General features: G+C 37.8%; 1 protein-coding gene across 2 annotated transcripts in view; it reads right to left on the reverse strand.

Annotated features, from left to right (window-relative positions):
• The window catches only part of VIRMA (vir like m6A methyltransferase associated), a 64,976-nt gene that overhangs the window by 12,724 nt on the left and 28,703 nt on the right, over positions 1-23,549 (reverse strand). For both annotated transcript variants that reach the window (XM_054498685.2, XM_054498686.2), the window contains exons 9-16: positions 17,513-18,004; positions 16,320-16,474; positions 13,390-13,472; positions 10,531-10,624; positions 9,721-10,265; positions 8,953-9,188; positions 8,227-8,479; positions 5,182-5,399 (exon numbers count right to left, since the gene is read on the reverse strand). In XM_054498685.2, the coding sequence (XP_054354660.1) occupies positions 5,182-5,399; positions 8,227-8,479; positions 8,953-9,188; positions 9,721-10,265; positions 10,531-10,624; positions 13,390-13,472; positions 16,320-16,474; positions 17,513-18,004 (2,076 nt within the window). The remainder of the gene's footprint in view (positions 1-5,181; positions 5,400-8,226; positions 8,480-8,952; positions 9,189-9,720; positions 10,266-10,530; positions 10,625-13,389; positions 13,473-16,319; positions 16,475-17,512; positions 18,005-23,549) is intronic.

The raw sequence follows: 23,549 nt of genomic DNA on the forward strand, positions 1-23,549 counted from the left end.
AAAAAAAAACAATAAGGATATGAGGGAAAAAATAAGAATGCAGACTATGACCAATGAATCTAACTGTATTACAAATGAACCATATAACCAAACTGAAGGAGACAGGGAAGAAAGAAGCTGACATAAATAACTTTGAAAAACAGTTTTTTGACTGGATACACTAAGGCTAAAGACAAAAAGAACCGTATACAAACACTGTACTCCCATTGCTCAATTTGGAGTATGGTTTAGTAATGAGTTTGAGACTGCTACTTCGTTTGTAAACTAGGGCTAAACAAATAAGCAAATATAGATAATGAGAGCTGAATTTCTCACTGTTAGAGAATAAAATAATCAAGAAAGGGAAAAGGCTAGAATTCACTTCTGGTACTGGATCAAAGTATTAGTATGGGCCAGGTGTGGTGGCTCACGCCTATAATCCCAGCACTTTGGAAGGCAGGGATAGGTGGATCACTTGAGCCCAGGAGTTCAAGACCAGCCTGGGCACCAGTTGAAACCCCGGATCTACAAAAAATACAAAAATTAGCCAGGCATGGTGGCTTGTGCCTGTAGTAGTACTTGGAAGGTTGAGGCAGTGCATGAAATTTTCATGCACTATTCAGTAGAATGTATATTCTGTGGTTGCTGATGGAATGTTCTGTATCTATCTGTTAAGTCCATTTGTTCCAAGGTATAGTTCAAATCTATTGTTTCTTTGTTGACTCTCTATCTTGATGACCTCTCTAATGCTTTCAGTGGAGTATTGAGGTCCCCCACTATTATTGTGTTGCTATCTTATTTCTTAGGTCTATTATTAATTGTTTTATAAATTTCAAAGCTCCAGTGTTAGGTGCATATATGTTTAGGATTATAATATTTTCCTATTGGACAAGACCTTTTATTATTATATAATATCCCTCTTTGTCTTTTTTAACTTTTTTAACTTGCATGAAATGTCTTTTTCATGCAAATGAAGGAGGATCAGGAGAAGTGCTTGAGCCCGGGAGGCGGAGGCTGCAGTGAGCCGAGATCATGCCACTGCACTCCAGCCTAGGCAACAGAGTTAGACCCTATCTCAAAACAAACAAACAGACAAAAAAACCCACCAAGTATTAGTATGAATTAATTTTCTCAAAAACATATATATAAATTAATAAATTTATTGTTTTAAAATAAATTTTATAATTAACAAAACTTTTAATATTTAAATAAATTAATTTTAAAATATGTATCTGTTTTGTGTAGATAAAATGTAAAAAGAAAGTAAATGTAGATGTGTGATGAATTAGGATACATACGTATATTTCCCAGCTCTATCCAATGAGACACACCAAAATCAGTGACACCCTAAGGGCAATAAACACACCCAGAGCCCAGATCATGGTTTCTTTCTAAATATTCTCCAATAAAAGGAACCAGGGGCTCCTTGGAGAACAAGTCCATCTCAGCTGGAACAGGGAAAATATAAGCTGATCCTGGAACACCTTGTGGTACTAGCAATAGGAAGTACTTAAAAAAATTTTTTTTTAAGTCAGAGCTATGTAACAAACGTTCTGCACATGTATCCCAGAACTTAAAGTAAGATTTTACAAATATATAAATTAAAAAAAAAAAAGTCAAGAGCATATGAAAAGGGCACAGAAGCCAACCTGAAAGATCCCTAGTGGCCAGAGTTGGAATAAGCTGAACAACAAAATAAATAAGGATAGTACTGAATTATATACAATGAAAAAAATTAATGCCTATGAATTCACATTGATATAAATATCTGGATAAACGAATGCAGGAGAAGCAACAACTCTTCCTTATGGAAGGAAAATTAGTAAGTAAAAAGGAATGAAGGGAATAGAAAATCACCATTACATCACCACAGTAATAACTGCCATATCTTGCCAAGATCTACACTGACAGATACTAAAAATGGTGGATGAAAGTTTTTGGCATAAATAGGATATGTGGATATCACAAGATCTCAAAGTATAGTCTCCAAAATATTTAGTAATTAAAAATGGCAAATTAGTAAGTTTTCAGTGCAGAATCCTAGAAGATAGCACTTCAGCCAAGTGATCAAGGTCAGTATCATCAGTAATATATAGAAACATCATGTATTTCCTGATATGATGCACTGAAAAAGGCACATTGCCTCTGTAATATCCCTATCAACAAAGCATAATGTCAATCTAATCATGAGAAAATATCAGACAAACTCAAATTGAGGGACATTCTACAAAAAAGTGAGCAGTACTCTCCAAAAATGTCAAGGTCATGAAAGATAAGGAAAGGGGAGACAAAGGATGCAATGCAATGTAAGATCTTACATTGGATCCTGGAACAGGAAAAAACAGTAATAGAAAATTCAAATAAATTCTGTATTTTAGTTAATAGTAGTATGACAACGTTAATTTCTTAGTTTTGGTAAGTATTATAGAGTTATGTAAGAGGATAATACAAGTGTAAGGTGGGTGAAGGGCACACCTGAACACTACGCTATTATTTTTGCAATTCTTCTGAAAGTCTAAAATTATCTCAAAAAAAACTTTCTAAAAAAGCGTAACCTGCCACAGGACTATATAAGAAAAAGTATATGGTGACCTGTTAATTAAAAAAAAAAAAAACCAGGTTGGGCACAGTGGCTCACGCCTGTAATCCCAACACTTTGGGAGGCTGAGGCAGGAGGATCACCTGAGGTCTGGAGTTCAAGACCAGCCTGGCCAACATGGCGAAACCCGCTCTCTACTAAAAATTCAAAAAATTAACCGGGTGTGGTGGTGCACGCCTGTAGTCCCAGCTACTTGGGAGGCTGAGGCAGGGGAATCACATGAACCCGGGTGGCAGAGGTTGCTGTGAGCTGAGATTGTGCCACTGCACTCCAACCTGGAGCAAGACTCCATCTCAACAAAAAATAAAATTAACAAAACAAAACCAAACCAAGGTCATGCTATATCTCTGCTCAAAACTGACAATGGCCCTTATCATAATCCTAAAGGCCCTTGATGATCTTTCCCCCATTCTGTACCCCCATTACCTCCATAACCAGACATCCTATCATTTTTCTCCTTGCTCACTCTGAGGGCTGTCACTGTGGCCTCAGAGCTGTTTCTCAGACATATGAACATGCTTTTTGCAATTGTTCTCCCCAGGATATTAGCATGTTTTGTTCCTCACCTTTCAGGTCTTCATCTTTGTTCAAGGGTTTTTAATATCCTGGTAAGCCTTACAGATCATTATAGAAAGTTTGGATTTTAATTGCGGTACAATAGGAAACCATTAGAAAGATTTCAGCAGAAATCCTGTTTTAAGTTTTAAAAGATTACTTTGGCACCTGAGAGAATGAATTTTAGAGAGCCAAATGGTGGAAGCAAGGAGACCAATTAGGAGGCTATTGCAATGGCCTATGCAAGAAATAATAGTGGCCTGGATAAAGGTAATAGCTACAGAGGTGGTGAAGAGGGATCAGATTCAGGATGTATTTTGGGGAAATAATCCATAAGACTTAATGAGATGCCATTAGACAGTCAAGTAGAAATGTCAAGTAGATTAATGGGTTACTTGGAGCTTAGCAGAGAGATGAGGGCTAAAAGGGAAAAAGGGAATAGGTTAAGAGGACTTAGGACAAGGTTACAGATAAGAAAAAAGGACCAGAAACATTAAGTCTAGGAAACCCAAAAAATCATAGATAATACACTAGCACAGGTATAAAAAGAATATCTGTGGGAGTACCTAAACCAACTAGGAAAGCTTTTTGGCTTTTTTGGAAGTGCAGTGTACGAGGTGGGTTTCAAAGGATATGGAGTAAATATCTAAGCAATAGGAAAAAGGTTAAAGGCTTTGGTGAGAAACTGGATGGGGGCAGAGCATGAGGAATGGATGTGAAGCAGGTGCCATCAACTGAGAGCAAATACAGAAGATGCAGGTACGTCAGGACAAGGAGATGGAGAAAGGAAGAGCCAGCACCAAACACAGTACCTGCAATGTAAGTTTTCAACCAATGCTGCAAGAATTAACGAGAAAGAGGCAAAAGTATGTTTCCTCCTCCTTACTATCTCATAATCCCATGTAATCTAATAAATCTAAGTACTAGCCAGGTATCTTCCCTCTTCCTTCTCCTAGCAAAGAAAAACAACAGGGCATGGACAGAAAAATTAGAGTAGAAATTATACTTGAGACAGTGAGCAGTCTGAGGTTTATATCATTTCTTTTTCTTTTTTTTTTTTTTTGAGACAAGGTCTCGCTCTGTTGCCCCGACTAGACTGCAGTGGCATGATCACGGCAGCCTTGACCTCCCAGGCTCAAGCAATCCTCCCACCTCAGCTTCCCAAGTAGTTGGGACTACAGGTGTGTGCCACCATGCCCAACTAATTTGTAAATTTTTTTTATACAGATAAGTCTCCCTAAGTTGCCCAAGCTAGACTTGAATTACTGGGCTCAAGTGATCCTCCCACCTCAGTCTCTTCAAGTGCTGAAATTATAGGTATGAGCCACCATGCTCAGCTATTTATATAATTTCAGATTAATTTTGTCCCAGCCATTCCTCTAGAAAACAAAATATGGTCAGCTCTCCATACCCATGGAGTCTGCATCCATGGATTCCACCAACCATGGAATGAAAATATTATAAATAAATAAATAACAATATGAATTAAAAAATACAAATTTTAAGATACAGCAAAACAATTATTTACATAACATTCACACTGTATTATTAGGTATTATAAGTAATCTAAGGTGATTTCAAGTATACAAGAGAAATACTGTACCGTTTTATATAACGGACTTGAGCAACTGTAGATTTTGGTATCCAATTCCCCATAGATGCTGAGGAACTGTACACAGAATCTGCATTTTAGCTTTAAGGTCTATAAAATCCCTCTAGCATCCATCACCTCTGAGGATACAACAACGAAACAAAGACCTTAAGGCATGAATTACCATCCCTGGAACAGTGAGATTTCCTTCCAGATACTATACCATGCCCACAGTAATTTGTGTATCTATTCATTTTATATCTTTAATCCAAAAGATTCTATTATTAGCATGACCTTTCATTGCTAATTAATCTTTTCCATACACACAAAATTTCTCCCACAGAAGAAATCATTTCTTCAACTTTCTACAATAGGTATGAATTAATGTGGGGTGAGGGAACAGTGACAGAATGAAAAAATTAAATCTGAGAGTATATTAAATTAGACAAATCATTACCTTTTTAAATGAAATAATCCATAATCATGCTCTGCAAGAAACATCATTGTTCTGACACATGTCAGTAAACAGTTGTAACTGCTCTCAGAGTTAGCTAGCGTAGCTAACAGACAGTCACAGATTGAGGTCATCAATTCTTTATTTGGTAGAGAATTGGAGAGCTGCTCCAGTTCGGAAATAGAACCTTCAGAAGAGCTTGGTAAAATAAGTGCAATGTCCTGTGGGGAGCAGGGAAAAAAAATCGATTTTTAAAATAATTATCACCATCACTTAGCACTTTTGAGAAATACATAGCAATTAATATTCAATAACTATCTCATTAAAATATTGTTGCTACTGTCCCATCCGAAACATATAAACACATTAAGAATAATGAAATTACTTTTCCCTTTTAGAAAAGTTAATACAAGGACACACACCTAAAGGAATAAATATTTAAATATTTTGATTTACTTTTACTTTAAAACAAATCTTTAAAATTTTTTTCTTTCAGTATTGCAATAAGTATAGTTTCTGTTTTCAATAGGTTAAAGGTAAAAAGTATTTTGTACCAAAATAATTAACTTACTGTATTATTTATTCATTTGTATCTTTTTCGGTTTATAAAGAAACTTTTCAGAGAAATAAAGTTTTTCTTTTTCTTTTTTTTTTTTTTTTTGAGACAGAGTTTCACTCTTGTTGCCCAGGCTGGATGATCTCGGCTCACTGCAACCTCCGCCTCCCAGGTTCAAGCAATTCTCCTGCCTCAGCCTCCCGAGTAGCTGGGATTATAGGCATGCGGCACCACACCCGGCTAATTTTGTGTTTTTAGTATAGACGGGGTTTCTCCATGTTGGTCAGGCTGGTCTTGAACTCCTGACCTCAGGTGATCCGCCTGCCTCGGCCTCCCAAAGTGCTGGGATTACAGGCATGAGCCACTGCGCCCGGCCAGAAATAAAGTTTAATATACATTAATACTGCAATTTAAGGCTCGGCACAGTGGCTTACACCTGTAATCCCAGCACTTTTGGAGGCCAAGTTAAGTGGATTACTTGAGGCCAGGAGTTCAAGACGAGCCTGGCCAACATGGTGAAACACCCTCTCTACCAAAAATACAAAAATTAGCCAAGCATGGTGGCGCACACATGTAATCCCAACTACTGGGAGGCTGAGGCAGAAGAATCACTTGAACCCAGGAGGCAGAGGTTGCATTGAGTCAAGACTGTGCCACTGCACTCCAGTCTGGGCAACAGAGCCAGACTCCACCTCAAAAACAACCAAACAAAAAAACAAAAAGCCCCCTGAAATTTAAAATATCAGAAAGTTGGATGGATAGAGGAGATGAACATTTAACCACAGTCTTTCAATCAAATATTTCCCTCTACTTTATATATATATATATATATACTTCTAAATTCAAGTTTTCCAATGCTCAGCAAGTTTAGCTAATGATAACTCTAAAAACTCCCGCTACTCTTTTTAGAAGTAAACTGAATTTTTTTTGAGACGAAGTCTCCCTCTATTGCCCAGGAGTGCAGTGGCGCAATCTTGGCTCATTGCAACCTCCGCCTCCTATGAGGTTCAAGCAATTCTCCTGCCTCTGCCTCCCAAGTAGCTGGGACTACAGATGCATGCCACCATGCCCAGCTAGTTTTTTTGTAGTAGAGATGGGGTTTCACCATATTGGCCAGGCTGGTCTCAAACTCCTGACCTCGTGATCCACCCTATCTCAGCCTCCCAAAGTGCTGAGATTACAGGCATGAGCCACCATGCCTGGCCAGAAGTAAACTAAATTTTACAAGAGCATTTTTGATTATGTTTTATCATCTTTAATTACTTCAATATACTGCAAACTCGTATTCAACTTGGCTTAAACTATAAAACAAGGCTCGAATCAGAAGGAAAACATAGCAAAGTGAGGCCATCAATGAGATTCGTGTGACCAAGGCAGCTAGGATGCCACAGCGCTCTTCAATGTAGTCATGCATCCCAAAGTGGATTATATAAGAAATATCAACCAAATGGACACTTTGAGGTACAAGGACTTAGAATACCCTTTCTACCAGGTCCCCTTCTTTGTGAAAACAAGTCATACAAAAAAAAAAAAAAGTTCTTTCTTGACCTGAGTCTTAAATGTAACCAAAGTGAATATTTGTTAAGGTAGAAAAAGATAGTCTTCCAACATGGGACTCTATTCTGCCTGAAAAAAAAAATCACATTTGATGACCACTTAGCAAGAGCATTCTGACAAGCTAAAATGCCATTAGGCATAGAAATCTCCAAAGATCTCAATCATAATGGGCTTTAAAAGTTAAAACAATTCTCATTAACCCATGAAACTATAAACTGGAAGTCAATAATACAGCCAACAGGAAAAAATACTACTACTTTAGCCAACACCTATAAGCAAAGTAGCCTGAAACACACTAAAAGTGTAGTAGCCTTCAAAGATTGCCCTAACAAGAGAACATATTAATTCAACCAAGCTATGAAATTTAAGAATGACTTGGTGTAGCCAGGCATGGTGGCTCTCATCTGTAATCCCAGCACTTTGGGAGGCCGAGGCAGGTGGATCACCTGAGGTCAGGAGTTTAAGATCAACCTGACCAACATGGTGAAACCCCGTCTCTACTAAAAATACAAAAATTAGCCAGGCATGGTGATGTGTGCCTGTAATCCCAGCTACTCAGGAGGCTGAGGCAGGAGAATCACTTGAACCCAGGGGGGCAGAGGCTGCAGTGAGCTAAGATTGCGCCATTGCACTCCAGCCTGGGTGACAGAATGAGACCCCAACTCAAAAAAAAATTACGTGTGTAACGTAATTGGAAGGAAAATGAATTAGACCCTAAAAAATACAGAAACAGTGGCACATAAAGCAATTACCCAAGGTTATGATCTTATGAAGGAAAAAGCTCTTCAGAGAAACCCATGAACAATAGCAGGAATAATAAAACATAGATGACAGCTGTTCATTCACAGCCAAAATTTACATCAAGATGCTTAAATACACACACACACACACACATACACGCGCAGAGAGAGACTTTATAAAATAACTATAAATACCTGATCACAGAGAGACTGCAAAATGGATGTGACATATTCAACACACTGTTGGCGAATAACACTGTCTCCAGGAGACCGCACCAAAGCTAAAAGATCCTGGAATATCTCTGCATATCTTTCATCACCTTTAATAGTTCCATTAATTAGATGCAAAATAGCTAATTTACAAGCTTTGTGTGAAGCCAGAGCATCAAGAAGAGCAAGCAACCTGGTGGTTTGGCTAGTATACTGTTTTTCTTTATCTTCTGAAGTGCTGAAATAAAATCAATACATTTAGTAAACAAAGTTCTTGATCTTAAGGCATTGTTTAACTAGTATTTATTTCTCAATACACATCAACTTACACAAATTTTGTATAAAACATTTAATTCTTTGGGTATAATGACAAATTCTCTGGAGTTTTACAATGACTGCAAAAATTTTATAAATTCAGGTTTCTAATATATTTTCTTAAATCAGAGTACTTCTTTAGGATTTACCATTTGAAAACCTCAAATCAAGACCTTCAAGATATCCTGCACATGAAATGATGAAATAAGGCTTTCTAATTTTAAAAGTCTACAAGTATTCACATATACATATGTGTGCATATGTAGGTATATGTGTATATTTACATGTATATATGTTATCTGGGCATTCCAAACCCTAGTTTCCAAATTGTAAGGGAAAAAATATATGTGTCAAAAATAATTTGAGGAAAAAATTTTTAATGCAAAATGAAAATACCTTTGCAAGTCTTCTACAATCAAATCCAACACAGTTCTCATAATCAGAAGTGCAGTTGGTGAGGCAAGGTCACACAATTGAACACAAATACGCCGTAACATATGTTGAATGGGCTGGCAGGTTGTGCCAGAGAAAGAGCGAACTATTTCTTGGAGCAACTTTGCTTGAACATGAAGGTGCATGCTCCACAATTTTCGGGTGTTGAGTGCCACTGATATATCATGTGGCTCAATAACCTGTTAAAAAAGTATAATGTGTGTGTACGTAGATTTTTTAATATTTATTTATAGTCACAAAAACTGTTCAAGAAGAAATGTTATGAAAAGAACATTTTTACTGCATGCTTAAAACGTTTAATTTTCTATTATACAGTTAAACATTTGCTTGAATTCAATGAGTCTAAAAAATATTATTGTTCTCAGGTTAGCAGTTAGTTGAGCAGAGTCCATTGGTGAAGCAACCTAGTTATTGGCAAATTCTAACACATGGTAAGGTGCGGGGGAAAGGATTTAAAATAACAGAAATATGTAAGTACAAACATACACAACAGCATAATAAAACTCACTTTAACAAAAATTTATTTAAAATGTTACCCCCATATTTCCTCAATGACCAACTTGTTTCAGTTTTATCTCCCCCTCATCCAGTTATTTTATGTCTTTTTGGGAGGAAGGGAGATGAGGGTTTTTGTTTTTTAACAAAATCACTGGCTTTTTAAAAAGTGTTACTGCAGTCATTTATAAGATGCATGTTATATGGAAGTGATACCTGAGTTGTTTGCATGGGCAATGGAAGAGGCAGCAGCTCTGAAAGGAGTATGAGTCCAGAAAAAAATCCTTCAGGAACCTTCAAGATTGAAGAAAGAACTTCTTTTAACATTAAAGACCAAGTATTATTGGCCAGAGTCTCTTCTGAGATTGTGAGTTTTTCATTAACTCCTTGTGTAAAAGTCAGTAAAATATCAATGATATCATTCTGAATTTTCTGTTCATCACTATCCAAACGACCTGAGAGGGGGATAGAGCACAGGAGCATATGTAAAGTAACAAGCGCTGAAGGAACACGCATGTCCTTAAACTCAAAGGATCCACCTCTCAGGAGTTCCGTTAACATAGTTTTAAGAAGAGTGAGTGTGCAGCGAGCCATTGAAATAGTAGTAACTCTGTGAAGGGTAGTCCCCATGTTGACATGGAGCCTCCAAGGCTGAGTCAGAATACTGTTCAATTTTTGCAGAACTCGAATAAACGTGTCCATTCCTTCAGCAGAAAAAAGCTGAATAACGGCAAGATTCCATTTCAGATCTTTCTGTTGACCTTTATATAGGATAAGGAAAAGAAACAAAACTAATTACTTATATGTTAATAACTGATTAAGAATTATTAAACTGAATATTTAATGATATTTATTTATAAATTATTATATTCATAATAAATGATTTTTATTATGACAAATATTTACTTATGTTTAATTAAAAATTTTTTTCATTATTAAATAAATGATGTTTAATAATTATTAACTAAATATTTAATTTAGTTAGGCTTAAGAATCATAGTTTTTAAAATATAGTAGCCACATTACCTTCAACAGGAGGTGGTGGGCATGCAACATTACAGAGAACACGTAAGGCAGTGGTAAGGCCAACTCCTTCTGGGGTCATCAAGTTATCGATATTCTTTAAAAATGAAAATGAACAGAATATTTCATTTCTTAGTACCCATGAGATTGATAGAAAACTCCAGACAAGGAATTATTTAAAAATACGAGCTTCAAGTTAAGAACATACAATATTTTATATTTATTAAGTAAATTTAAAACATGAACAAGGCCCTAGAGTTCAATGAATTTATCAAGATTATTTTATCTCTGGCATATGTTGTACTATATGCAATATTATGTAAATAAAAAGAACTGTAATGCACAAATTCATTGAAAAGAACCAACTAGAACAAAGATAACATAAAGAAATGTATGAAATTCCCTGTATTAAGAGTTTACAATGGCTACTTTCTATATACTCTTTTCATACATCTTCTGTGCCAAAAATGAAGCAATTACTATATTTAAAAAGTCCTGTGGAGGCTGAATGCAGTGGCTCACACCTATAATCCCAGCACTCTGAGAGGTTGAGGTGGAAGGATTGCTTGAGCCCAGGAGTGAGAGACCAACCTGGGCAACATAGTGAGACCCTGCCTCTACAAAATATTTAAAAATCAGTCAGGCGTGATGGTGTGTGTCTATAGTCCCAGCTACTCAGGAGGCTGAGGTGGAAGGACTACTTTAGCCTGGGAGGTCAAGACTAGAGTAAACCGTGATCGTGCCATTGCACTCCAGCCTGGGTGACACAGTGAAACCCTGTCTCAAAAAAAAAATAAAAATAAAAAGCGCTGTGAGTACTAAACTTCATTCGAAAGTGAGGAAGCAGCAAGGAATGTTTTCGGCCTACATGGCATACATTTTTTTTAAATGCAGATACCAACAGAGTCTAGTATTGTAGCCAGGTGGGGCACAGGTTAGAGGAAAAACAAATACAATTGCCTATGTCCTTAGCACCTGCCTATGCTATGTTTCTAGGTAACAAATAATTATGTTTCAGTTTTCTCAGCTTTCACAGAACAGCATTATCAATCGTTTAAAAACTTGGGGCTGGGTGTGGTGGCTCATGCCTGTAATCCCAGCACTTTGGGAGGCCGTGGCGGGTGGATCACCTGAGGTTGGGAGTTTGAGAACAGCCTGGCCAACATGGTGGAACCTCGTCTCTACTAAAAATACAAAAATTAGCCAAGCGTGGTAGCACGTGCCTGTAATCCCAGCTACTTGGGAGGCTGAGGCAGGAGAATTGCTTGAATCTGGAAGATGGAAGTTGCAGTGAGCCGAGATTGAGCCACTGCACTCCAGCCTGGGTTACAGAGCAAGACTCCATCTCAAAAAAAAAAAAAAAAAAAAAAAACCTTGGAAGAAATAACATTCAAAAAACGATACTATCTCTTAGCTCATAGTAGAGTCTAGACCAAAAAAAAAAAAAGGTTACTATCTCATTTTAGCTTTTCTTTTATTCTAATCCTTTTCCTTGTAATTCCACAAATTACATAAGGCAGCAGGGAGACACAGGGTGAAGTTTCAGTCTTGGATCAACTTCTTATAGACCATGTTAGGATGAGAACCACTTATAATAATCATAATTAATGGGATAAAGATTTACATAAAAATCAACTCTTAACTACATCATGTAATTCACATTTCTAGAACTAAATTTCTTACTGATTAAATAGTTTTACTCAAACCATCGCCATTTATTGAACATCTTGTCAATACTCACTCAACCATGCACAAGTACCCAGAATACATGACCATCTAAATTTACAGGATATTAATTGTACTTCTCCTAAACAAAAGAAAATGTAATGAAAATTTCTAGATGTCATTTGAGGCTCAGAGTAAGAACATGGAAGAATATGATGGCACCATAGGAAGTAAAAGTACTCTTAGGAGAGTTGGAGTACAGTAAGACGAAAGCAGAGAAATCAGCAAAGAAAAATCTGAAGCAGATAAACCCAAACAACACTTTGCTGTGGGTCCCAACAGCAACAAATTAAACATACGAAAATTATTTTAATAACATACACTGCAATTCCAAAACCAAGATGGCTTATATACTCTCTCACACATACACACGCAAACACACATGTGCATGCATGTGTGTGCACACACACTCACGCACAGATTTCACCTGCTAAACGAGAGAGATAATTCAAGGTCCGTTCTGCTCTTCTAACTTGAAACTTTTTATGTGTATATGAGTGCTTCTAACCTTCTTCCTATGCTACACAATGGCTCGACTAAGGAACAGAGATGAAAAAACTTCCAAGACTAATAAACACTGCTGTAATTTTTTTCATTATGATTTAAATTGAATATAAAATTTTAAAACTGCATTATGAGTCTTAGGAATTTTAACTGTTATGAATTATTTCAACTGCAGATTTAACCATCCCAAATTAACAAAGAGAACTAGCCTCCACTGCAATTATCTGGAATGGGCCCTATCAATTTTCACCTAAATATTTTGAGTGAAATTCTTTTTCAGAAATTAAAGTTTAGCTGAAACAGTTATATGTTACATGACTATAGCATTTAAAACACTTATAAATGTCATCAAGATGGTAGATGATACTATTTCCATTTCAGAGGGAAAAAATAGGACAGAATCCAGTAGTGAAAGTAGTACATTACACAGGGTTATGTGCACGTGTGTTCACATACGCATATAATCACATATCCATCTATATGCATATACCAACCTGTACCTACAAAGTCTAATAAATCAATCAAGGACACTTAACTATGTCTACATTATCTACACAAGTGATTCAATGCAGTATCACCATATACTACCACATAGTTTCAAAAAGTCAAAGCACTTTTAAGTTTTACACTTACCTGCTTAACATACTCAATTAAGTTTGGGATGCAGTTAATTTCAAATCTAAGGTTTTTCAGAGGTTCAAGCCACTTGCCAAGTTCTTAAAAAGAAAAATAATAATTTATAATATTTAAAAATAGAAGGCTTTATAACAAAGAAAGTAAATATTTTTTCCAAAGAAAATCATTATTAGGTCCATGTTGATTTCAATCATCTAAACTTCATGCAGGGATGGACATGTATCTAATTCTTTTTTTTTTTTTTTTTGAGACGGAGTTTCGCTCTTGTTGCCCAGGCTGGAGTACAAAGGCGTAATCTCGGCTCACTGCAACCTCTGCCTTCTGGATGCAAGCAATTCTCCTGCCTCAGCCTCCCGAGTAGCTGGGATTACAGGCGCCTGCCACCACACCCGGCCAATTTTTGTATTTTTAGCAGAGACGGGATTTCAACATGTTGGCTAGGCTGGTCTCGAACTTCTGACCTCGTAATCCGCCCGCCTTGGCCTCCCAAAGTGCTGGGATTACAACTTGTATCTAATTCTTTAAACAAGTTTTTCATTCTGTTGCCCAGGCTGAAGTGCAGCAGTGTGATCATGGCTCACTGCAGTCTCAGCCTCCTCAACTCAATCAATCCTCCTGCTTCAACCTCCAAAGTAGCTAGGACTACAGGCATGCATTACCACACCTGGCTAATTTTTATATTTTTTGTAGAGATGGGGTTTCACCATATTGCCCAGTCTGGTCTCAAGCTCCTGGGTTCAAGTGATCCACCTACCCCAGCCTCCCAAAGTGTTGGAGTTACAAGTGTGAGCCACCGTGCCCAGCTTAAACAATTTAGTTTTAAAATGAAAGAAGTGCCTACTCTTAGTTATCTCGTTTATGCAAATTTAGATGTTTGAATGCTTAAATAGTCTATATAATTAAAATGAATTTTTACAACAATTTACAACATTAAAAAACTACAAAATAGGGCCGGGCATGGTGGCTCACGCCTGTAATACCAGCACTTTGGGAGGCTGAGGCAGGTGGATCACGAGATCAAGAGATGGAGACCATCCTGGCCAGCATGGTGAAACCCTGTCCCTACTTTAGTCCCTACTAAAAATACAAAAATTAGCTGGGCGTGGTGGCACGCCCCTGTAGTCCCAGCTACTAGGGAGGCTGAGGCAGGAGAATCACTTGAACCCGGGAGGAGGAAGTTGCAGTGAACCGAGATCACACCACTGCACTACAGCCTGGCAACGGAGCGAGACTCTGTCTCAAAAAAATGTATATACATACAAAATAGACTGCTTATAAATTAATATAACATAGTGTTTATTCACCTATCTTTGCCACTGCCTCTCACACCCACCCAAAAAAAGTATAAACAAAATTTATTAATTTCTAACGGAATGAAACCCAAGGGGAGATATTTTGCTGAGTGCCTTTTCCTCTAACATGAAATTTTAATTGTCAACTTCCAAATTTGCCTTTATAAAATTACTATCACCCCAAAAGAATGACAGCAAACTTTGTTTATAGAATAAACACAAATAAAATCTACCATTTACTGCAAACAAACTCAAAACTCTCCCAGAAGCTATACCATAACTCCTATATTCTATTACCAAAAATATTTCTAGAAAAGCACTCTAATGTAAAAAGTGAAATACCAGTTCCAGATGCCATATAGGAAATAGAAAATAGTAGCCAGGTCTTTCCTTGGTTCTACACTCCTCTACAAGACAGCTGTACAATTTTCCCCATGCACTTTAAAATTAAATCTTTCTTATATATAGAATATACAGCTCAAAGATATAAGAAATAATAATAAAACAAATACCAGAATAGCCAACACCCAGAAAAAGTATTAAAGCACTAATAATACCTTTGAAGACACTGTGTGCCCTCCTTTTATAAACGCATTCTTCAGGAAAAAAATCTATTCCCAGAATGGGAAGTTGAGTTTACTACCCAACTTTTACTGGAGCTATCACAAGTAAAATTTAGGATTAAAAAGAGAAGAAGAGGCCACATGCTATTTTAAAGCATTTTTACAATATTTACTCAATGTTATCAAATTTTCTACTTCATAAGGTCAGAAAACGAGGAACCAAAATAAAATAATTTAAAACTTATAATTAAGTATATTAAACTTGTCAAGGCTGCTCACATAAGGTTTCCCATAAATGTCATTCAATATACATTTATATACTTTAAAAAATAATATTCATATTTACTATTCTTTACTTTTGAGGATAGCACAAATGTGTTACTCCACACCTAGATTTCTAAGTTGTAGTTTGTGTTTTATGTAGAAATACATATTCAGCAAAACACACAGAGGAAAACTATACCCCAAACTAAACTTTTGAGTCTTTATTTTTTTTTTTTTTGAGATGGAGTCTTGCTCTGTTGCCCAGGCTGGAGCACAGTGGTGTGATCTTGGCTCACTGCAACCTCCACCTCCTGGGTTCAAGCAATTCTCTTGCCTCAGCCTCCCGAGTAGCTGGAACCACAGGCGTGTGCCAGCACGCCCAGCTAATTTTTGTATTATTAGTAGAGATGGAGTTTCACCTTGCTGGCCACACTGGTCTTGAACTCCTGATCTCAGGTGATCCACCCGCCTTGGCTCCCAAAGTGCTAGGATTATAGGCATGAGCCACCGCACTCGGCCTTGAGTTTGTCTTTAAACTACTCCTTCCATTTTGATTAGACATTTCAACAAACCACTAATTTTCATGACTTTCCAGAAAAGGTACTTGTAAAAACTATTTTGTTTATATACTAAAACATTTTATCAATCTTTAGTTTTTATAAACTGTCTTCATAAAAAGTAATTTCAGGAAGTTAAAAACAGTATTACTAGGTACATTATCAAAACGTGATGAAGGACTAATTACAGATATTCAAAGGTTTGTTCCTTCACATATTACAAATGTTTAAAATAACTTTAAGTACCATACCTTGCAATTTAGCATTATTTTCATCTGCTTTACAAAGCTTCAAGAGAGATGCTGCATGTTGTTCTAGCATTTGAACATCACTGGAAGACTGAACCACCACCAAAATAAGTATGCATGCATAATTATAAGCTACTGACTTCTTAGATTTGGAATCACTGAAACAAAATAAGGTTTTTAAGTTTTGGATACAAAAACAATTTTTTAGGAACAATTTTTAAAATATTTTCTTCTACTTGGCTTTAAAGAGATCAAGGAAATTTACAACAAAACATGACTAATTGTCTGAAGACAAGAAATCAGATTTCACAGTTCATACCCAATTCACCTGAAACCATTACTTAAAAGTATGTAAAAAAGCATACATATCACCATGGAAAGTAAAATTCTATTAAGAAATAAGATCAGAAAAACAATGAAATATTAACAAGTATACTTCATTAGCAATGAAAGGTTAGGAAGTATACTTCATTAGTCTCCTTCAAAATATTTGTCCAATCTGGATAAATAGGAACGAGTATGATCATCTGCCTTCAATACTCAGTATTCCACTATAAACCTGTTAAGATATAGCTAGGCATGGAAGTCATTGCTGTTTGCTTTTCATAAGCACCCCACAAAAGATCTGTCACTCAAGGAGTTATATACCAAGTCCTCATAGTGAGGGCAGTTATCTGGATGCCATTTGCCTTGTGTGACATGAACCAGAAACAAGGCATGTCTTTCTTCTCATACACTAAAACCCTCTGCCTTACCAAGAAGGCTCTTTAAACCATTATCATTCTCAATTTACCCATCTAGTCAAAGCAATTCTGAATCCAGAGCATGGTTTAGAACGCAAGGGCAGGAGCCAGCAAGACAGTGTAAGAGGAATAAAAGGAACATATACCTTAAGGTACGTATTCCCGTGCCTTAGATTTCCCCTCTACATAAAACAGCAGGGGGTACTACAGTTGCAATCTTTAACACCATGGGTTAACTGAAGAAAGGTGCTAAAGAGTCCACTGTATTACTTTATAGCCACATCTTATATTTTAGAGATTTCTGTCACTCTAACCTTTAATTAACAAGTTATGTGTTATACCAAAACTATAGTTTTTCCCTCTCAAAATAACACCTTCTTTTAAGAAACTAGACCATTAGTTTATCTGATTTTCTAACATCATAGAAAATTTAAGGAGTAAGTAGGAAATTACCCTAAGGCTTCTTTGGAATAGTACTCCATTAGAGTAATAAGACTTTGGAGATTTTTCTCCAGACTAAAAACATGGCCAACAGCTGATCTTCCCACAGGATTAAAAGTAATCAAATAAAGATTGTGCAGGGTTCCCAAGAGATCTGAATGATCAGTTTCTTCACTGGCTGTACAACGCTGAAAATGGCTGAACAGTTCTGTAATACATTGCAATGTCTGTGTTGAGTCCTGTAGCCACAAGGCAAATGCATCATCAATAACACCATCAGATTGGAGACCTTCCTCCTCATCTTGATCATAAAAATGACACAGAGCTCGGATCAATAAATTTGTTGCTTCATATTCTGACATAAAAAAAAGAAGACCCTTCTGTGACTGTGCAAGAAACTTCAAAACATCTTTTGTGGCTTGCAGCACACCAGGGTGAGCACTTGTTACTGGAATTGACAGAAGCAAGGTAACCAACTCCAAGAAGTGATGACTGTGGAGATATCTGTGGAAGAGTTAATTGATATATGTCAAGTCAGCGCAAAGCATTCTTCATTTACTCAATATTCAGACAAGACACTGATAAAAATTTTTAATGACCATAATCCTTATCCTCAGTAATATACTGCTTTAACTGAAAACATAATGTGAGTTGCAAGTCTTCTCTAGATGAGGCCAAATAAAAGTAAATGTTCTGTGAGGCTTTGTCCTAGTTAGCACTCAACAGATGTTAAATAAATAATTATTGACAAGTTTTTTCTTTAAATTTTGGGCCTTCTTTCCAGGACACTTATTAAATGCTCCTTTTTCACCATGGTCCTACTTTATTCATGGCATATCAGTATATTTAAATTCATGTATCTAGGAAAAATATAGTATATACAGTCAGCACTCCATATCTGCATTTGTGGATTAAGCCAACTGCAAATTGAAAATATTTTTTTAAAGTGATCTGGTGCCAGGTGCAGTTGCTCACACTTACAATCCCAAGCACTTTGGGAGGCCAAGGCAGGCAGATCACTTGAGGCCAGGAGCTCAAGACCAGCCTGGGCAACATGGCAAAACCCTGTCTCTACAAAAAACACAAAAATTAGCCAGGCATGGTAGCACATGTCTGTAGTCTCAGCTACTGAAGAGGCTGAGCCCAGGGAGGTCAATGCTGTGGTGAGCCATGATTGCTCCACTGCACTCCAGCCTGAGTAAGACCCTGCATCCAAAAAAAAAAAAAAAAAAAGCTGGGCTGGCTGTGGTGGCTCACGCCTGTAATCCCAGCACTTTGGGAGGCCGAGGCTGGAGGATCACTTGAGCGCAGTAATTTCACACCAGCCTGAGCAACATAGTGAGACCCTGTCTCTACAAAAATTTTTTAATTAGCTGGCCGTGGTGGCTGTAGTCCCAGCTACTTGGGAGGCTGAGGTAGGAGGATCGCTTAAGCCCAGGAGGTTGAGGCTGCAGAAAGCCAAGATCATGCCACCGCACTCCAGCCTGGGCTAGGTGAAAGAGCAAGACTCTGTCTCAAAAAAAAAAACAAACAAACAAACAAAAAACCAGAAAAGAATGTATCTGTACTGACCACGTACAGACTTTTTTCTTACATCATTCCCTACACAATAGTAGTATAACAACTATTTACAGAGCATTTATATTGTACTATGTATTGTAAGTAATCTAGACATGACTTCAAGTATACAAGAGGATATGCATAGGTTATATGCAAATACTACATCATTTTATATTTTATATCAGAGACTGGAGCATCCTTGGATTTTGGTATCCAAGGGAGGTCTGAGAACCAATTTCGCAGACAGCGAGGGATGACTGTACTATAGAAAAATATAGTATACTCAGATTTACTACAGTAGATCTGAATTAGCATCTCTAGGGAAAAAGCTTTCAAATTGTCAATTTTTAACATTTAAGTAGTTAGTATTATCACACATAGCACTCTTTTATGAGACGAGATCTAGCTATGTTACCCAGGCTGGACTCAAACTCCTGGTCTTAAGCGATTCTCTGGAATCAAGTGATCCTTTCGCCTCATTCTCCCTAAATTCTTTTCCAAAATCAACTTTTTTCTCTCTCTTTTTAAAAAAAAAAAAAATTTTTAGTTCTGGAGTACATGTGCAGAATGTGCAGGCTTGTTACATAGGTAAACGTGTGCCATGGTGATTTGCTGCACCTATCAACCCATCACCTAGGTATGAAGCCCACATGTATTAGCTATTTTTCCTGATGCTCTCCCCCAACCCCCTGTTCTCCCTCAACAGGCCCCAGTGTGTGTTGCTGCCCTCTCTGTGTTCATATGTTCTCACCGTTCAGCTCCCACTTATAAGTGAGAATATACAGTATTTGGTTTTCTGTTCCTGCATTAGTTTGCTGAGGATAATGGCTTCCAGCTTCATCTATGTCCCTGCAAAGGACATGATCTCATACCTCAACTTTTTAAAAATGAAACTTAATCAGATTTTAAAGAAAAAAGAACCAAAACATCATATTTTTTCAAATACTCAAAAATGGGGTAAAAATCTGTCAAAACATCTCTTGACTACAAGATAGAACCAGCTTAATGAAAACTTCTTAATTTTTAATTAGTAAGAATATCATGATTTTCTGAATGTTAAAAAGAATAAAATTTATAATTCTGACTCATTCTCTTCCATTTTAGTCACTGCAAATGGTAACACAATAGCTTTCATAAACCCATCAAAATACTACTAAAAGGTAAATGACAGGCCAGAACTTAATTTTGTCAAAAGCTGAAACTGCCTCTTCAGTCCTATTACTATTTAAACCCAGGCTTCTACTTCACAATAATAAACACCCACCAGTAACTGCTTACTACAAAGGCAAACAGAACCCTCAAGAAGACAAAACTCCAGAATTACTATGCTCCAAGAGCATCCTCCTTATGGACCATTCAGAGAATGGTTAAAATAGCAAGCCTCAGACTGCACATCCTTAGAGGTCGGCCTGCAAGGTTGGCTACTGGCTAACTTCTGGGAACTTAGATTTCGAGAGGGTTCCCGCGCCCCTAACTGATAAGAATGGTTCCTTGTGCCTAAATTATTTGTGCAAACAATATGGTTATGCTGAACACCTGCTTTCCTTCTAGAAGTCTGGAATTCTGGTATAATATAGGCAGTGAGTGCCTACATGACTACCCACAATAAAAAAATTTGCATGCCAATTAGCTTGATATAATTATTCCACAGTGTATACATGTATCAAAACATGTCATTGTTGCTATTTAAAAATAAAAAATAAAAAAGCCTGGGTGCCAAGTTGCTAAAGAGCTTCCTCAACAGGCAACACTTCACACATGTCACAACCTGTTGCTGTGAGAATTAAGCAGGCACTATGTGACTCCACTGTGAGAGGATTCTGGAAGCTTGCAACTGGTTTTCCCAACTTCCTCCCAGGTACCTTTTTCCTTTGCTGAGTATTATATGCTGAGTTTTGTGAGTCCTCTTAGAGAATCTTGGTTCTCTTGGGGACCCTGACATAGGACAATACAGCCTTGCCATCACTTCAAAAACAAACCCTCCAAAGTACAATTATTTTTTCTTTCAAAATTCACTCTCCTTCCTAATTTACCAGTTTCTGTCAATAAAACCACCACTCCAATTGCTACCCTGGCTAGAAATATCTAGCTCCTTCTCACTTTCCTTCGCCTACTAGCTCCTGTTGCCAAGTCCTAGTACTATTATATAATATAATGGCTATTTCACAATCTCCGTCACTATAAGCCCAATATTTGCCTTTCCATTACCTGTTAAGGGCAAAGTACTTAAAACCTAGTACCTAGAAACCTCAGACTATCTTATCTTCCTAGTAACTCTAATTTCTTTTCCATTGCAATACGTCTTGCAACACAAAATCTAAGAATATTACTCTGATCATATCAGATCTGCTACTCCAAAATATTCAATACCTTTCCATATTCTACAAATAAAATCCAAATTCCTTAGCACAACCATTCTGGGCCCTTTATTTCCTCTTGTCTGATACCCAAATGTACCTCCTCCATATGGTGGGAAAAAAACACTTAGTAAGTATTTAATTACTAGCTTCTTCTCAGTGACTGAAAGCATCACCTATTCTACTAAAAATAAAGTTGTTAGTAAGAAGTACCTAAATTTCTTTACAATCTCCAAGACTACAAATGTATTATATTTGCATACTTACAAGATTCCCTTTCTCCCGCCCAAAACCAAACTCCTACACTTGTACTGTTGTCCTCATCTCCCACCAAGCCTTGCTCCAGCAATTGTTATTGTTTACTCCTACATCATAAACATCTCCCTCTCCAATGACTTTATAAATGAGTCGTTATTCCCAGCCCACAAATATGCTCAAGCCTGTCCCACTCCTAAAAAATAAAAACCTTCCTTTTTGACCCCAACATCTCCTTCTATCTGCTGCCTTGTTTCTTACTTTTTCTTTTAGCCAAATTTCTTGTTTTGAGACACAGCCTCACTCTGCTGCCCAGACTGGAGTGCAGTGGCACAATCACAGCTCACTGCACCGTTAACCTCTCAGGTTCAAGCAATCCTCCCACCTCAGCCTCCTGAGCAGCTGGGACCACCGGCACATGCTACCATTCCCAGCTAATTTTTTTTAAAATTGTTTATTTTCTGTAGAGATAAGGTTTCCCTATGTTGCCCAGGCTGACCAAATTTCTTTTTTTTGAGACTGAGTTTCGCTCTTGTCGCCCAGGCAGGAGTGCAGTGGCACGATCTCGGCTCACTGCAACCACTGCCTCCTGGGTTCAAACGATTCTCCTGCCTCAGCCTCCCGAGTTAGCTGGGATTACAGGCGTGCGCCACCACACCTGGCTAGTTTTTCTTTTTTTGAGATAGCATCTCACTCTGCTGCCCAGGCTGGAGTGCAGTGGCCCGATCTCGGCTCACCAGAACCTCCAACCTCCCGGGTTCAAAGGATTCTCCTGCCTCAGCCTCCCAAGTAGCTGGGTTTACAGGTGCATTCCACCAAGCCCGGCTAGGTTTTTGTGTGTGTGTGTTTTTTTTTGTTGTTGTTACTTATTTATTTTTTATTTTTTGAGACGGAGTTTTGCTCTTGTTGCTCAGGCTGGAGTGCAATGGTGAGATCTCAGCTCACTGCAACCTCCGCCTCCCGGTTTCAAGCAATTCTCCTGCCTCACCCTCCCAAGTAGCTGGGATTACACCCATGTGCCACCATGCCCCGCTAACTTTGTATTTTTAGTAGCGATGGGGTTTCTCCATGCTGGTCAGGCTGGTCTTGAACTCTCGACCTCAGGTGAACCACCTGCCTCGGCCTCCCAAAGTGCTGGGATTACAGGCGTGAGCCACCGTGCCCAGCCTGTTTTTTTTGTTTGTTTGTTGTTGTTTTTTTTTGAGACAGAGTCTCACTCTGTAGCCCAGGCTGGAGTGCAGTGGCCAGATCTTGGCTCACTGCATGCTCTAACCTCCAGGTTCAAATGATTCTCCTGCCTCAGCCTCCCAAGTAGCTGGGATTACAGGCGCCCACCACCACACCTGGCTAATTTTTGTATTTTTAGTAGAGACGGGGTTTCGTCATGTTGGCCAGGCTGGTCTCAAGCTCCTGACCTCAGATGATCTGCCTGCCTCAGCCTCCCAAAGTGCTGGGATTACAGGCGTGAGCCACCACACCAGGCTCTAGTTTTTTATTTTTAGTAGAGATGGGGTTTTGCCGTGTTGGCCAGGCTGGTCTTGAACTCCTGACCTTAGGTGATCCGCTCACATTTCTTAAAACAGTGGCCTACACTGTTTCAAATCCTTACTGGCCAGTGGCTTTTCATCCACACTTCCTCTCCCACTGCTACATTAAACTACTTTTGCCACAGCCCCAGTTGCAATCTGTGTTACAAAATACATGATTTCCTATCCTTATCTTCTGAACTTCTGCACAGTATCACAACAAACCATTCACTGGTTCCTAAAACTATTTGCTTCCTTGGTTTCTATTCTCTCCTGCTTCTCATTTTGTCTTTCTATTCCTTCTAAGTATCCTGCCTAAATGCATTCTCTGCCCATTTCTTATATATTACT

This window comes from Pongo pygmaeus, chromosome 7 (genome assembly GCF_028885625.2).
Source record: "Pongo pygmaeus isolate AG05252 chromosome 7, NHGRI_mPonPyg2-v2.0_pri, whole genome shotgun sequence".
Lineage (NCBI taxonomy): Eukaryota > Metazoa > Chordata > Mammalia > Primates > Hominidae > Pongo > Pongo pygmaeus.